General features: G+C 37.6%; 1 protein-coding gene across 2 annotated transcripts in view; it reads left to right on the top strand.

The window, feature by feature from the left end:
• The first annotated feature begins 335 nt into the window (after nucleotides 1-335).
• SRGAP3 (SLIT-ROBO Rho GTPase activating protein 3) overlaps nucleotides 336-17,731 on the top strand; it is a 105,342-nt gene continuing 87,946 nt past the window's right edge. The window contains exons 1-2 of one of the 2 annotated variants that reach the window (XM_058166536.1): nucleotides 336-541; nucleotides 14,520-14,682. In XM_058166536.1, the coding sequence (XP_058022519.1) occupies nucleotides 336-541; nucleotides 14,520-14,682 (369 nt within the window). The remainder of the gene's footprint in view (nucleotides 542-14,519; nucleotides 14,683-17,731) is intronic. The other variant, XR_009153157.1, reaches the window with a different exon arrangement.

Genomic DNA, 17,731 nt, shown 5'->3' with positions numbered 1-17,731 from the left:
TCTGGGAGGGGAGGAGTGTTATGTATTAACAGTTGTGCCTTTAAATATTTGAGCGGGAAATCAGCACGTTGCTGATTGGACGAAGCCTCCAGCAGAACTGTATAAAAGGAGAGGTTTTGGCCCCAGCCTGTTGCTGGGTTCACCCTATATTAAAGAGCTGTTGTCACTACCCTGGTCTCCAGCCTCGTTACTTCCCGAACTTAACATTACCTGCATTTCTATGACTCCTACACTGCAGACTTGATTGCTTTGCTCTGTTTTTGGCATAAAATGAGCTAAATTGAATACAATGTTGTTGCTTTTCCTGGGTATTCATACATTCTTTTTGTTCTCTGATGCCTGCAGAAATTCGTATCCAGTTGGTGGAGCAGTTCAAATGCCTAGAACAACAGTCTGAATCCCGATTACAACTTTTGCAAGATCTTCAGGAGTTTTTCCGCAGAAAGGCTGAGATTGAACTGGAATATTCCAGGAATCTGGAAAAATTAGCAGAAAGATTTTCTTCCAAGATTCGTAGTTCCAGAGAACACCATCAATTCAAGTAAGTGTGTAGTGTATTTACTGATTTTGGCTGTTCCAGAGGATTGCTTAAGAATGTGCCCTTGCTTGTTATCTCAACAGGACAGACTCTTTTATAATATTGCTGGGGATAGAAATGGGAGATTGAACAAAAGAATATTTTGTTCAATAAATCAAAATATTGGAATGTCTGTATAGCTGGGTGAAAGAAATAAAGGTTAAGGTCCAGTCATTGGTATTGTTGTTTTGTGATGTCTTCAACAGGACAAAGTAAGGAAACGTGGTTGCATTTGATGAAGGATGTGTTAGATACTTTATGGGGATACGGTTTGCACAAATTGAACTTACATAAATATTTATATTAATATAATCCTTCATTGAAATTTCTGTGTGAAGATTCTGAATGTACCATATTTTTCGGACTATAAGATGCACCGGTGTATAAGACGCACCAAGATTTCGAAGAGGTAAGTAAGAAAAAAAAAGTTTTTGCCCTTCCCAGCCCCCAGCTCCACTCTGCAGGCCTCCCAAACCCTCTGTGCACTCTGTTTTTTGCAAAAACGGGCCTCTTTTTTGCCCATTTTTGCGAAAAACTGGACACGCAGAGGATTTGGGTGGCCTGCAGAGTGGGGCCGGGGGAGGAAAAAAACGCCCCATTTTGGCAAAAAACAGGTCTGTTTTTCACAAAAACGGGGGTGTTTTTTGCCCTCCCCAGCCCCCAGCAGCACTCTGCAAGCCTCCCAAACCCTCTGCGCACCCTGTTTTTCACAAAAACGGACCCATTTTTGCAAAAACTGGACAGAGGATTTGGGTGGCCTGCAAATAAAGTGAGAAAAAAACGCATTTGGCAAAAACAGGTCTGTTTTTCACAAAAACGGGGGTGTTTTTTGCCCTCCCCAGCCCCCAGCAGCACTCTGCAAGCCTCCCAAACCCTCTGCGCACCCTGTTTTTCACAAAAACGGGCCCATTTTTTGCAAAAATGGGACAAGCAGGGTGGCTGTATTCGATGTATAAGACACACCAACATTTCCACCCTCTTTTAGGGGGAAAGAAGGGCTTCTTATACTCTGAAAAATACGGTATGTTTATATTAATTGGCATAATATTTATTGCAGATGACTTTATTTTCCAAAGTTGTTTTATCTTACAGAATCTAGACAGTAATGTCTAGGAATATAAATAGATAGACACTTTTCTCTTCCTTTTCATTAGTATTTCAGGATTCTTTTATTAGGTATTCCCTTTGATTTCCAGTTTTAATCTGGTATCTGCTCTGGGAAAATGTGACTGAATTTTTTTTAGTGTGTATCATTTTCTGATGTTATCGTTAAGATTCTGAACTCCAAATGAACTCTACATGTCCATGTTATAAGAAAAAATAAATTCATACTGTGGATTCTTTTGCAGCTCACTGGTTGAAGTTTTATGTTTTCTTTCCAGCAGTCTTCCTAAAATGCAATTATTGGTTATTTGCTGGTCCAAACCAACTTGTACTTCAATGGCACCCACCCCAAGTTTCAAACCTTCAACTATGTGATGTTCAGGAAATAGTCCTTAACTCTATTTTGTTCAGCTTTGCTCTGAATGTGTTTGTGTTAATTTTTTTTTTGAAATCTAATTCATTCTTTATTGTTAATTCATTGGTACATATTATTGCTACTCTGATAACAGAGTTGGAAGGGACATTAGAGATCTTCTAGTCTACCTCCCTGCTGAAAAGATGCCTTTTTGCGTTGGTTAGTTGATGATGCAACCCTGGTTATTCCAAATTTAATTGCTTCCAAGCCTCTTTTGGAACAGCAGTGCAATGCTAAAATACATAAGGGAAATCAGCATGTCATTATTTATGAAATGTATACTTCTTAGCTAAAGTCACTCATCTTTTTGGGAAGTACAGCCTTCTACACAATGGAGGCTGCGTGGCACCATCCCAAAAGCAGCTGCCATTTTGGGAACAACCACATTGAATTGTGGCTGTTCCAAAATGGTGCTCGCTTCCGGGATGGCACGACATAGCCTCCACTTTACAGGCAGCCCGAGAGGAGTACTGGCTGCTTCCTGAAGGAGATTTACCGAGCTGTGACAGGAATGGGGAGGAGGATGCAGGAGCCAGCAGGTGGGAAGCAGACCCAGGGTCTGCAGGGAAGTTTCATGGGAAGGTGATAGGTAGGTGGGATGCTATAACATTCCTGAAGTCAGTTTTAAGGGTAGGTGGATTGCCAAGCACCTAAATTTTGTTCATGTGATCGTGGGGGTACTGCAGTGGCCATAACTTTGGACAGGGATAAGTTCCTTCATTCAATGCCATTGTAAGCTCAAATGGTCATTGAACAAACAGTTGTAAATTGAGGACTAGCTGCACTGTAGTTTTTACTTATGCCAAGTATTAGTTTCTTATGAAAGGAAAGACTACATAGCTGTGATGCCAAGGATGGTTGTGATTTTATAATTCATTCAGTGCTCTGTAAAATGATAACAGTTACACAGTTGTGTTGAGATTGGTATACCTGAATGTGAAAACTAATATATGGAAGTAATAATGCATGTTATTTAAAAAAATACATTTCTGAACCTTGGGGACTTGACAATGTGTAGGTTTCAACTCCCAGAATTCCCCAGCTGGCTGTGTCCCTGCTGGCACACATTTTCAATTTGCTAAGGAGAAAAAATACTGCCATACTGCAAAAGAGATATTCAAATGATTGAAATTTTGCCCTTTCTCTAGGCAGACATATTTTCCATTTCCAGTAGGGTAGCAACAGATACAAGCTTTCAGAAAGAGCACAGAATAAACCATTTTTATGCCTTGCTTGTTTGTTGACTAATGAGAATAATGTTTGCTGACTTCCTGGCAATTGTTAGAGGGTTATGAAGAAACTGGATACTGGAAAATATAAGATAAGACACGACAGTTTCCATAATGCATTTTCTCTGCTCCTGAGTACTTCTTTGCACACTCTGGAGCCTAGCAAGATCACCCTGCTGAAAACTGAAGAACAATAACAGTGTAATGGAACTAATGTAGTGCTTGGTTGGATGTGGCCTCCACCCACTCTTTTTCTGTGCCTCCTAGAGTCTTCCAAGGTCATGTTCTTGAAATCTGGCTACAGATTTGCCAAATAATGGTAGTGTGATGCAAGAGAGATGGTGTCTGATTTGGGGCATTATAAACATATGAAACTGTTGTTTGACTAAGCCAAAAGATCAAAAAGAAGAAAAAACCCAGAAAGACAAGAAACTTGGAGGCACATGTTTTTCTTCCAAGAAATGACATCTGCTGATAATATAGTAAACATATTAATAAAAGAGAATGTCTGTAATTCATGGTTGAACTGTGAGGTCGTTGTTGGTCTCCAAGCTTGGTTGTTTGCTTGTAGACATTTGATTACCTGACTAGGTAACATCATCAGCTAAGCTAGTCTGTGAGCCTTCAATCATGAAGATGCTGAATAAGGGATCCAAGTCTGAAAAACCTAGATGTTTATCTATTCCCGGGATAAGCATGACAAGGTCACTCCAAACAGACCGTATTGTCTACAGGAGGCATCAAGGGGGCAGTTGTGTCCAATTGGGCTCTTTACAGTATTTTAGTGCAATGCAGATTCTTAGTGGAAAACTGTCAATTTGGAACCATAGCTATGCCAAGAATAAAACAATGAAGATGACTGCAGGATGGAACGCTGACAAAAAAATATGTGAGTGGAATTAATCTGGAGATGGATTTGATTTCCCTAGCTCAATTCATTATTGATCTTAATAAGGGGGGGGGTGTTATTCTCTGCTTAATCCAAAAAGGATAATGATTGGCAACTTCTTCATCTGAGTTATCCTTAATTTGCTTTTCTGGTCAAAATGAAGATTTAAGAAGGGCATATTATTAAATTTTCATCCTGTCTTTTTATTTAATTATCAACTCAACATGGTAACAATATCTGCCTCCTATATTCTCTATAACAATAACCCTGTGAAGTGAGTTGTGCTGAGAGGTCCAAAATTTACCCAGTCAGATTTTGTGCCCAAGGTGGGACTAGAACTCACAGTCTCCTGGTTTCTAGCCAGCACTTTCTCCAGTACTCCAAACTGGCACTTAGCAAATACCTAACTTTTAAAGGCAACATTCTAACTTAGTAATATTCAGAATCTATACACAATATATCGTATACAGTATATCTATGCAAACATTAGAAAAGAAACAAAGAAAATAAAGGAGAATAGTAAGGGAAAAATATAGGGGGGAAAAAGATTATGAAGTATCTTCTGACCATTTTGTGAATTGTTATAAATACATTTATATTTTACCTTCTTTCTCCAAGATTACATTATAATTCCCCCCCATAAGATACCCCTTTTAATCTTCAATCTTAAATCATAAGTTTATTTTTCTTCCCCCCACCTCCAGAAAAAATGTCCCTAAAAGTTTCCAGTCACTGATAAATGTAGGCATTCATCTTTATCTAATCAAACAAGTCAATTTTGTCATCTATGCTAGTTCAGTTGTTTTTACCAACTATTCCTTCACTGCAGGTATTTCACAATTGTTCCATTTCTGTGCATATATCACTCTTGTAGCAGTAAAGGTAAAGGAGTCCCTGCGGATTTTATTCTGCTAGTCATTGCCGACCATAAGGAGCAGTGCTGATCTCTGATTCAAGGTCAATGAGCCAGCGCTATATGAAATCATTTCCATGGTCATGTAGCAAGCATGACATCACAAAGCACTGTTACCTTGCCACCGTAGTGGTACCTATTTATCTACTGGCATTTGCATGCTTTCAAACTGCTAGGTTGGCAGAAGCCAGGGTGAGGATAGGAGCTCACCGCCCATCGCATGGAGCTTGGGACTCGAACCTCGACTGCCAGCTTTCCAGCAAGTAGCAGCTTTCCAGCAAATATTAACTGCTGAGCCACTGCCCCCCCCGCCCCACAACTTGCAACAGTAATCATATATAAAAAATAATCTTCCTTGGGTTTTTTCAAATTGACTGTCCATTAATTTGAGCAAGAAAAGTTTTAGTTTCTATTAAACGTTTATCTTTAAAATTTGTTATATTGTTCTAAGTACTTGAATCCTTTCTAGCATTTTTACAAGTCCACCAGGCATGACAAAATGATCATTCATGCTGTCCATATTTTCAACATAAATCATAAGTACCTTTATACGTTCTAGAACATTTGTCTGTAACCATGTAACAACAGTACATCATTTTATAAAAACTCTTTTTAAGTAATAACATAATGTAAATTTCAGTGCTTTTAACCACATGAGCTATAAGCCTTTTCTGATGAGCTGCCGCTGTTTTGATTATTACTACTACTACTACGATTGAAATATAGATAAAATCTGGTAAAATTCCCAGAAATAACATAAAGACCTGTTTTTTGTGCTTATCTAAATAATGTTGAGGGGAGGGCCAAAATGGTTTTGATTGGAATTTATGGGTGATGAGAAATTCAAGACTAAATCTTAAATCTTAAACAATTCATTATTTTAAAATAAAAATGTACACAAAGCTGCCTATCTGAGCAATGTCTATACTAACTTATTAAAGGATTAATGATTGTTGTCATTTATAGTTGGAAAAGCCGTCAAATCTGACAAGACAGGGGGATATCCAGGTGTTTAAAACAATCATTATTTTAAAGAATAATAATTTATATTGTCCCAGCTAGTTGCCTAAACCTCAGAACTCCTCTTGCTTCTTTTTTTTCTATTTGCACACAGCATATTTTTCTTGCTTGAGAAAGAAAAAAACATATTTGTGTATATATCTTTTCTAAGGGCATTAATAATGAGGTTAGGAGAAGCTAAGATGAAAAGAAGAAGGGTCCAAAACTTAATGGGCTTGAAATCCTTATGAGACCCATGAAGTTGGTGACTGTTGTTGCAGTTAAAAAGCAAAGCCAACTCATTGTGGCTCTTCCATTCATTTTGGCAGCCAGATGGAGCTGAGAGCAACATCTGGTGAATGGATTGAGCAAGCCCCCTGGAACATACTGCAAATGTTGAACTAATTATTTCTAAGTCCCCAAACAAAAGCAGCTGGAGGGTGTTGGCTTTTCTAGACTAATGTGTTTGAAGGACAGGGAAAAGGCATTGAACTATTGTTTGTATCTTGAATCTTTTTTTGCTGTTTTAAAAAAGAAATGTAAATATAAACACACTGTTAATAGTGTTTTTATTCCTTCTTTCTGATTGTTAATTATTGGTGCTGTTTAAATCACAGGCCTATTCTGAAGCTGGTTTAACCAATTCAATTTGTATATTGATATGTTTCTCTAACCACCACCTTCATTGCTTGTGAAAGGAAGATAGTTTGGATTCAGAGACAATCTTCCAAAGAGCAACAGTTCTAAGGGGCTGGACAAAGATCTGTTGCTTTAAGGAAGAGAGGACAAGAGAATCAATCAGTGTTTTAAAAGCATAATAGAAGACAGTCCTGCTGGGTTTTTTCCTGTATATTGTCCTTAAAGGGGCTAAGTGTTTGAACATGAGAAATCAGTTTCATCATTTTGCTTGAGATCATATTATCTCAGATATATTGTTACTGAAGAGAAAGGAAAGGCAATGACAGAGCAGAACAATTCATGTGGATACTCTTGCCATTGGCTGTTTCTTCCCCATCCATCTCTGCTGTGCTAATGATCTAGGCTTTGTATACAGGCCTAAGTGCTTTCCTCCCTTGTGACACTCAAAGTGGAGGAGCTAAAAGGAAGTCTGGTTAATTGAAGCTTCTGCATTGCTGCTGCAAATAAGTTTATTATGTTTATTCCAACAATTACTGTTCTGTTGCCTGGTTCTAAAATATTTCCAGGTTAGTTTAAAATATCTTAAAAAATGAAGTGGTCACTTGAAGATTGTGACTGCTATTTTAAAAGAAATAATGTTTGATGAAAATAGTAGGAGTAGTTAAATAGGAATATTGTATGAGGCTTGCTAGCTTTGAGAATGTTATTTCAGTGAATTGATGTATTTTGAGCACAGTCTAGTCGTACAGAATTCCTGTTACCTTGAGTACATGGGAAAGGTACTTTGAAGAAAAAAACTTCCCAAATGCTGTCGTGCCCCTCTCTGCTTTGTATTTTCTTACTACAGCTAATAGATGGGAATGATTAGAATATTTTAACTAAGTCTAGTGTCCTCTACAGCAGGGGTGTCAAACTGGTGGCCCCAGGGGCAGGCCACGCCCACCCCGGCTCCGTGAAGGCAAAAAAAATCATGATACATCCTGCGACATGATCGAGTTTGACACCCGTGCTCTAGAGTCAAATTCCCAAGAGAATTTGAATTATCACCAGGTTGGTTTGAATTCCCAATCAACCTGGTGAAGAAAGTGATCTAGGAAATACTAAACACATATATATCCTGTAAACATAGCCTTTTACCTACTTCTTAGCCTGCTGAAATAGACATAGAAAAATATTAGTTTGTCATCTCCCAGTGAGGAAACAAAATATCAGCTTCAGTTTAATTACACGCATAAGGATAGCTGACGGTTGCTTAGCATTACAATTAAGCATTACAATTGCAACTATTACAGCAAACCAACTAATCAACAATGGACGCTCTTATGCATAATCCACAGGAATGTGCTCTGCCTATAGTCAGCACTATATTCTTATGTACAGAATAGATCAACAATCTTCAAGAAGCCTTTAGTTTACTGCTTAAATCTAAAATTCATTTTGTTGTATTTTTCTGTAACTTTGATACTATGCAGCATGGCCTCAAGAGGAATTCACTCATACCTGCTTTGCCTGTTGAACACCTTGTGGATTAAGCAGATTAGGGCTAAACTTCCCTAGTTTATTGAATATAGTTCGTTTCCTAAACCATTTTGATTTTTGTAGCATGCTACTGAGGTCAAAGGTAGAGCTCTTCCTCCATTTTGCTATTTAAGAGTGTCTTCTCTATGATAAAACCCTGATGTAGTAGTGAATTCATGACACTTTCCCTGTTTTCAGAGGCCTCAAAAGAGTAGAATGAATGGGATAAATTGTGCTGCTGCTGTTGCTGCTGAAGCTTCTAAAGTGGTTCATCAATTTTAAATAGAAGTAATATATTATTGAACATAATGGTTTCAAAGGGAAAACTGAATATGAGCTTAACAAAGCTGAATCATTTATTTGCTTTACACATTAATAATATTTCTCAGCACCCTTGATCATTTGTATCTTTCCTTTCCCTGGTGATTAAGTTTGAATTCACCAGACTTACTCCAGCATTGGTCACCTTGCATAAACTTTGAAGGCCAATCCTGACCTACATGTCTGTAGATTATGACTATCAGATCTGGGTTGAAGTCATCTGGACAACCAGTAGATAGCAACAAAGAGTTAATGTTTATATTATCTCCTAAATTCTATCTAGTTGACCTCTATATTTTTATAGCACAGATCTGGCCCACTGGGATAAATAAAGCCAGCTTCTGAAAATCTGGTCTCTGAGTTAATTTACTTTTTACCACAAAACCTTTTCAATAATTCAGTTATTCTCAGACATTCTTTCAAGGTCCCTCAGCTGATTGAATAGCTGGATTTTCAAAACCTTAACATGGCCCATTTTAAAGTAAATTGGTCAAGATTTAGGAATATTATTTAAATGATTACGGCAATTTCTAATATATTTCGCTGTATTTAATTGATTTACACCAAGGGTGGGTAAATATCTGATATTGCACAGTGTATGCAGAGAGATCTATGTGCTCTAAAACCAGAAGTTCAGATGTCTTTGCAATGGGATACTATGAACAAAACATATGCAGTGTAGTTCACCAAAAATGAGGTATGCTAACAGGATCGACACAAAGCATATTATGTGAGGATTCTTGGTGTTCCTATAATAAGACACAATCTGCTTGTTTATCTTATTTGAAAATAAAGGGAACCCAACAAGAAATTAGTTCTTAACATTCTGAGAGGCCTTCAAATCTGGCTTCCCCATTGACTTTGCTTGTCAGAGAGTCCCAAAAGGAGACACTGCAACTGTCAAAAATATGAGCCATTGGCCAAGTGTCTGAATTTTGATCGTGTGAGTATGGGGATGCTGCAACGGTTGTGTGTTGTAACTTTGAATGATCACCAAATGAAACACGTGTAACTGATTTAGCGACCCTTCACTTAGCAACAAAAATTTTGGGCTCAGGGTTTAAGGTAAATCAGAAAAAGACAAAAGTGATAATAAAAAATATGGCCAGACAACAGAAAGAAAAACTAGAGGAAATAACAGGATTTGAAATTGTAAAGAAGGCTAAATACTTAGGGGTTTATATTACATCGTCAAATGTGAAATTGTATAAGAATAACTATGAGGTTTTATGGCAAAAGGTTCAGAAGGAGTTGATTGTTTGGAAAAAATTGCAATTATCTTTGCTGGGGAGAAAAGCTGCTATTAAAATGACTGTTTTACCTAGATTTTTATTCCTCTTTCAGATGATACCAATAATTAAGAAAGATAAGAATCTTGAGGAATGGCAGAAGGGAATTAACAAATTTATATGGGAAGGTAAAAAAGCTAGGGTTAAAATGAAAATAATTCAAGATTCTCGGGAAAGGGGAGGTTTAAAAATGCCCAATTTTAAATTATACTATGAAGCAGCTGCTCTCTCTGCAATAAGTGATTGGTTTAATTTAACGGAGGAAAGAATTTTGAATATAGAAGGTTATGACTTGCTATATGGATGGCATGCATATTTAATTTATGACAAAAAAGTGGATAAGGCCTTTAAAAATCACGTGTTAAGAACTGCTCTTCATGTGTTTGGAAAAAATACTCTTATAAACTAAATTATAAGGTTCCTATGTGGGCAAGTCCTAGACATACAATAGAGAATATAAATATAGAACAGAATCAGGAAATGATTACATATAAAGATCTTTTGTATACTGAAAGAGGTAATTTGCAATTAAAATCTTTGCACGTACTAAAAGAAGAAGGGAAAAATTATACTTGGTTTCAATATGAGCAACTACGTGCTAGATGGAAGGAAGATCAGAAAATTGGTATAGAGCAGAACGAGGGAAAATTGGTAAAGCAAATTAGAAATCAATCTCAGGAGCATATAAAGAGATTGTATAATGTGTTACTTGAAATAGATTCTGAAAGGGACTTGGTAAAGGACTGTATGATAAAGTGGGCACAAAATTTTCAGGAGCCAATATTATTGGAAACTTGGGAAAAAAATTGGGTTAGAAATATTAAATTCACGCAGGCACAGAATTTGAGGGAAAATTTTTATAAAATGTTTTATAGATGGCATTTAGATCCTAAGAAATTATCGTGTATGTATCCAGATATGCAAGCAAAATGTTGGAGATGTAATTGTGATGACGCTACATATTTTCATATTTGGTGGACTTGTAAGGATATAAAGGCCTTTTGGATAAAAATTTGGTGGATTTTACAAAATGTTTTGAAAAAGAAGATAAAGTTTCTGCCGCAATTTTTTCTGTTGGGAATTATTACAGACTGTAGAGTAATTGAGACTAAATTGATTTTAAATCTAATAACAGCAGCAAGATTACTAATAGGACAGTACTGGAAGAAAAAAGAAGTACCTACAATAGAAGAATGGATATTGAAAGTTGCCAATTTGGCTGAGATGGCGAAGATATCAGCCTTTTTGAAAGACAATACGCAAGAAAGATACTTAAAGGAATGGAAAAAATGGATTGACTATACTCAATGTAGATATCAGACTAAGAGTTATCAGACTGCCTTTGAATGATTATGATGTATTATTTTTGATTGTTTTTGGGGGAAGTTAGGAATTGATGATTGTAGGGGTATAATTAAGTTGGGACAAATTTTTTTTAGCATATGTTTGTTTTATTTCTAACTATACCTTGTACTCGTTCTGGGAAGTTTGGGGGGGGGAGCGGGGTTGTGAAGGGAGGGGGGAGGGGAAGTGGGGGGAAAGGGGGGGAAAATTTTCTGTAAAACTTTTTGAATAAAAAAAAAATTGGGGCTCAGTTGTGGTTGTAAGTCAAGGCCTACCTGTACTTGTGTTGCAGACAAATGCCTGTATAAATTTACAATTTAACTGAGGGTGACTTCTCGCAGTTTGGTTGGTTGATTTAAGGGAGTTGTCCTATACTGATTACTTGAAAACATTCTCTCTCTATGCTGTGAGGCCAGTGACAATTATATAGCCAGTTATTGCATGGATGCTTTAGGAAAAAACATAAAAGATTTATGGTAAAATATGGCAAGAATAAGAGTGAGCCTAAAGATACTACATATGATTTTAATAAAATAGTAATAAAAACTAATAAGAACTGAACTTGGAAAGAGAAAAGAAAGTAAAATAAGAGTAAAGAGTGCAAAGAAAGAAAAAAGAAAAGGGTAAAATAAATAAAAAGAAGTATATAAAGAACTAACTTCCAGTCTTCTTTCACAACAAGTATAAACAATAGTGGCGAATATCCAGAACCAAAGACAAAATAGAGAAGGATGACAACAACAATGTAATCTACAAAATCAACTGTTACCATTGCAACCAATTCTACATGGGACAAACTTCACATCAATTAAACACCAGGATCCACAAACACAGGCTGGCAGTCAAATGCCACGATCCACCAGCTGGCAGTAAAATGTCACCATGCTTAATCTCTACCCACACCCACACCAAACAGCACCAGTTTGATTGGAGTAACACAAAAATACCGGTACCACTTGCTCATGAATTCATCGAAGCCTGGCACTCCACAAGCAATTCCATCAACAGACACATTGACCTACAACCAGTCTATGAACTCCTCAGAATCCAAATCAACTGCACAGCCAACCAGAGACAGCACTGACCCTCAACTAACCAACGCAAAGTCCCCCAGTCAGCAGTTCGCCTCCCAATGACCCTCCCCAGATATAACCTCCCCATCACAAAACCTATCACAAGACTCTCAAAGATGACTCATATCTGACCCATCAGAAGTCCCTCACTTGACACACCCATACCTGAAGCTCTTATAAACAAAAAACATTGACCCTGACATCATTCCCTAAACTCCGCTGAAGATGTTACCTATCCTGGTAATGAAATGTTCGAAAACCAACCCATAGGCTTGGAGAACAAACCTTCACCCTCAAGTAAAAAAAAGTTTGTGACCCCTCTGAGGACACAAACATCTCTTCTTTCTATAACCCATCCCTTACCTGTAAGCAATTCCATAAAACACAAACGATCCACAGTACTTTAGAACATAGTATCACATTTGAATTCCAGTGTTCAAATGTTAAGGGTATTTTGTTAATAAAAGCAGTGTTAATGGAGAGAGATTTGTAGCAAGTTTCAAAGTGTCTTCTTCAATATTTAGGGGAAGAAAGTATAAGAGTGCTGTTTGTGACTTATTCTCATTCCTTCATTAAATAATAATGCCCTGCTATTAATTTTCAAGGATTTGTGGCAGCCATTGTTTCTCAGCGTGACTTCCACAAAAAGGAATTGTGTTGATAAAATAGGAAAGCCATATGCATTGCTACTGGGGTACATACGTGGTCCACAAAAACAAGAAAAAACTCATTATTCAACAGGCTGTATCATGGTAAATTAGTTGTCTTACATTTTGAAAACATTATTACTATTATATTGTACTGTGTGATGAAATGTAGAGATTTATGATGTGGCATATTCCTTTTCCAAGTAAAGAGTACTTTATGTGGATTGCTGATTGCCTCCCACCGACCCGTGCGCTCTCACAGGGAGGGACTCCTCAGGGTGCCATCAGCCAGGCAGTGCTGGCTGGCGACACCCAGGGGAAGGGCCTTTTCTGTGGCAGCCCCCACCCTCTGGAACGAACTTCCCCCAGGACTTCGCCAACTTCCTGACCTTCGAACCTTTCGCCGCGAGCTTAAGACACATCTATTTATTTGCGCAGGACTGGACTAGAATTTTAAATTTTAAATTTGGTTTTAACGGGGTTTTATTATCTTATTGTAATTTTTAATATTCGGCCTTATTTAATAAGTTTTTTAATTGGTGTTTTATTTTGTATCTCTATGTATGTTTTTATTAGGCTGTAAACCGCCCTGAGTCCCTTGGGAGATAGGGCGGTATAAAAATGCGATTAAATAAATAAATAAATAAATAAATAAAATATGTCTGAAATGAGGTTTTTGAAAAGGACATGTTACATAATTCAATCTTGTAGCAGAATTTTTTTCTGACCCTTCTAGTTAGAGACAATCCTCACTTAATGACTGGTAGCTTGATGATGGTTAGAAGTTACAATGGACTTAAAAAAAAAGTTACTTATAACCCATCCTTGAAGTTATGATAGCTACCCCACTCCTGCAGTCACATGATGCATTTCAGGCACTTAACAACTGGCTTGCCTTTATCACTGGTTGCAGCATGACTGTGATTTGTGATTTTTTTTTTGCCAGATACCGCCATTGGATACTCTGGGTTTGTTTGCTTAACAACTATGTGATTTGCTTAACAACCATTGTAAAAATGGGTTGTAAAATTGAATCAGGCCTCCGGATTACTCACTTAATGATAGCAATGACCTACGATGAAAATTCTGAGCTCACTTGTGGTTGCAAATCGAAGGACCACCTAGACTACAATAATATAAATTCCTCAGTCATTAAAACTTCGTACGGATGTAGGAAATGAATTGTGCTTGGAAAAAAATACGGGAGTTACCCTCAAATAAGTGTCTATAAGATTGGATTGCTACTGTCAAAGAGCACAATTATTGTCCAGTCCTAAATACCAACTTGATTTTATTATTCTGTACTTTCTTTTTCAATTATGAATTGTAACATTGTATTGGCGAATGATCTGTAATAGGCTGAAGCAGCCATCCAGAAAAAAAAGCACAATTCACCAAAAGGATGAATTAAGGTTCTTTTGGCAAAGTTTGTGAAAGCAAAATATATACACCAAACATCCTGACTATTGAGATTTTAAAAAAATGCCCTCATGTATGGACTGAGGTTTTTTTTTTAAAAAAAAACAACCTTTTTCTCACTTTTCCTTCCTCTCTGCTTATAGGAAGGATCAACACCTCCTTTCTCCTGTGAACTGCTGGTATCTAGTGTTGACACAGACCCGAAGAGAGAGCAGAGACCATGCCACGCTGAATGATATCTTCATGAATAATGTCATTGTCAGACTTTCCCAGATAAGTGAGGATGTTATTCGGCTTTTTAAAAAGGTAAATGCATTGTTTACAATACCTTCTCTGGCAAAAGAAGGGTAAAGCCAATTCAATTTTGTGCTTGCATATCATATATATGGAAGAATAAGAATGAATGCCGATGGGACCTTTTCTTTGAAGGTTATGGGTGAGAATAGAGGGACTAGATTGAACAAAATGATGCTGGGGAGAGAAGAATTAAGCTTTGAAGGCTGAATTCTCTACTCTTTGCCTACTAATAAGGAAATCTGCCTGGACATGTCTTGTTCTATTAGAATAGAATATAATGTTTTATTGGTCAAATGTGATTGGACACCCAAGGAATTTGTTTTGGTGCATACACTCTCAGTGTACATAAAACAAAATATATGTTCATCAAGAATCATATGGTACAGCACTTAATGATAGTCATACGGTACAAATAAGCAATCAGGAAACAATATCAATATAAATCGTAAGGATACAAGCAACAAAGTTACAGTCATACAGTCATAAGTGGAAGGAGATGGGTGATGGGAACGATGAGAAGATTAATAGTAGTGCAGACTTAGTAAATAGTTTGACAGAGTTGAAGGAATTATTGTACCCTATGACTATCATTAAGTGTTGTACCTTAGAATTGTTGATGAATGTATCTTTTCTTTTATGTACACAGAGAACATATGCACCAAGACAAATTTCTAGTGTGTCCAATAACACTTGGCCAATAAAAAATTCTATTCTATTCTATTCTATTCTATTCTATTCTATTCTATTCTATTCTATTCTATTCTATTCTATTCTATTCTATTCTATTCTATTCGTTTAGCAGAGTGATGGCATTTGGGGAAAAACTGTTCTTGTGTCTAATTGTTCTGGTGTGCAGTGCTCTATAGTGTCGTTTTGAGGGTAGGAATTGAAACAGTTTATGTCCAGGATGTGAGGGATCTGTAAATATTTTCACAGCCCTCTTTTTGACTTATGCAGTATACAGGTCCTCAATAGAAGGCAGGTTGGTAGCAATTGCTTTTTTTAAAGAACTTATGTTTCTATTCAGGACTCCTAAAATGTATAAAATTTCCCAACTGTTCACCTGTTTGCAAGTAGACAAGGATTTGCTGGTGTTGACATATCCATATTAACATGGGAAAAAATAAGTGACAGCGAAAATTATAATAAGCTATCACTTACTGATTTCTCCTTCTCAGTTTTGTAATAATCTATATTCTGTTGTAATAGTAGATTTACCATAGGCAGCCAGAGCAATCAACAGAGAGGTGCTGAATCGTATAAAATTAGACACATCATTAGAAGCTAAAATCACAAGACTATGTCTGATTTACTTTGGCCCTGTTGTGCGTATAAATTCATTGGAGAAGTCAATGATGCTAGAAATGGTTAGTGGAATGAGAAGAAGGCGCAAGCAAAGAACACGCTGGTTTGATAACATCAAAACTGATACAAGTGTTGTGGTCCGTCAGCAGCCTACAGAACTGGCAACGGAGTCGGACACCGATGAGGCTGAGGTGAGACCAGGGCCATCGGGAATTGAGGTGTGGACTCCAAAGCCTCCAGAGACTGATTGTAGTGAGGGAGAGGAACAGGAGGAGCCTGTTCCTAATGTACGCATGAGAAGAGCTGCCAGAAGGCAAGAGCAGCTCAAGCAAAAAGGACAAGGGCCAAGAGATGGTTGGCCCCTCCCATAAGGCTTAAAACAGACCAGCACCGGCATTTGAACTTTGCCAGAAAACAACGTTGGTAGCTGCGTCTTCTGCTTCGTCTTCTGCTTCATCTTCTGCTTTGTCTACGTCTTTGTTTTTGTGGCTTCTGGATGTTTGCCAGGAAGGGCCTTTGGCAGTTTGCCTAATTGGATCAAGGTTTGCCAGACAACTGAGGAATTTGTGTTGGGAGGCATTTGTTTTACTTTGAGTTGAACAACGCTGGGAATGAAGTAATTCTCAGTTGTTTGAATAAAGTTTGTTTGTTTTTCTATGGACTAAGTTTATTACTACCTACTTGGCCCTGGGTCACAACAACAAGGATGAAAATACAACAACTAAAAGAAGATATCCTTGACAGGGTAGCCTGAAGAGTACTTGACTATAACGTCACCAAGAGTCAGACATGACTGAATGGTTAAAACAGCAACAAATTGTAATAGTATTGGTTACTTTTGCCAGAGCTTCAGAGTTGCCTGCATTTATCTGGGCAAGTTAAACTCAAAAGTTAGGAAGGTGAATGCAAGAGATCCTATTCTGGATGGGTATAAAGTGTGCAAACTGTCATGCCTTAGGTTGACTAATACCCATTCCATTTACTTAGCTTTGTTAGGAGGCAGACAAACTTATGGCAATCCTGAGAGGAACATAATGCAGTGCTATATTAAATAACTGACTTTTATTAGGTCAATCTGGAGAAATGAAACTGAAGCAGCTCAGGTTCTTTCCTACTTAAGCTGCTTGGTGTTGTGGCTAAATTTATGCCTAACAGTTTGGGGGGCTTTAAATCCTCTGGAATGGGAATTAGAGGCAGCTTGGGAGATGATGGCCTTCACAGACCTGAGTCAAAATACCAATTATTTGATACAGTGTGTGTGTGTGTCACATGCTAGATTTCCTTTTTTGTTTTGAGGCAGTAGGAATGTGATTGGGTGTTAGGAGATAACGTCTTTACAGGTAGTCCTCAACTTACAACCATTCGTTTAGTGACTGTTCGAAGTTATAATGGCCCTGAAAAAAGTGACGTATGACTGTTTTTCACGCTTACGATCATTGCAGCATCCACATGGTCACGTGATCAGAATTTAAAGGCGCGGCAAATTGCATGTATTTATGATGACTGCAGCGTCCTGGGGTCATGTGACTTCTGATGAGCAAAGTCAACTGCAGTGATTCACTTAACAACGGTGGCAAGAAAGATGGTAAAATGGGGCAAAATTCACTTCAACAACTCTCATGCTTAGTAACAGAAATTTTGAGTTCAATTGTAGCCAGTTAGCCTTGGAGTTCTCTGTAGCTCCCCCTCAGCCCACTTCATGGAGAAAGGGTTTATTCAATACGTTTATCTTAGGGTCCTTATTTCTCTGCTC

Source organism: Ahaetulla prasina, chromosome 2 (genome assembly GCF_028640845.1).
Source record: "Ahaetulla prasina isolate Xishuangbanna chromosome 2, ASM2864084v1, whole genome shotgun sequence".
Taxonomy (NCBI): Eukaryota; Metazoa; Chordata; class Lepidosauria; order Squamata; family Colubridae; genus Ahaetulla; species Ahaetulla prasina.
This window is presented reverse-complemented; position numbering and strand designations above follow the sequence as displayed.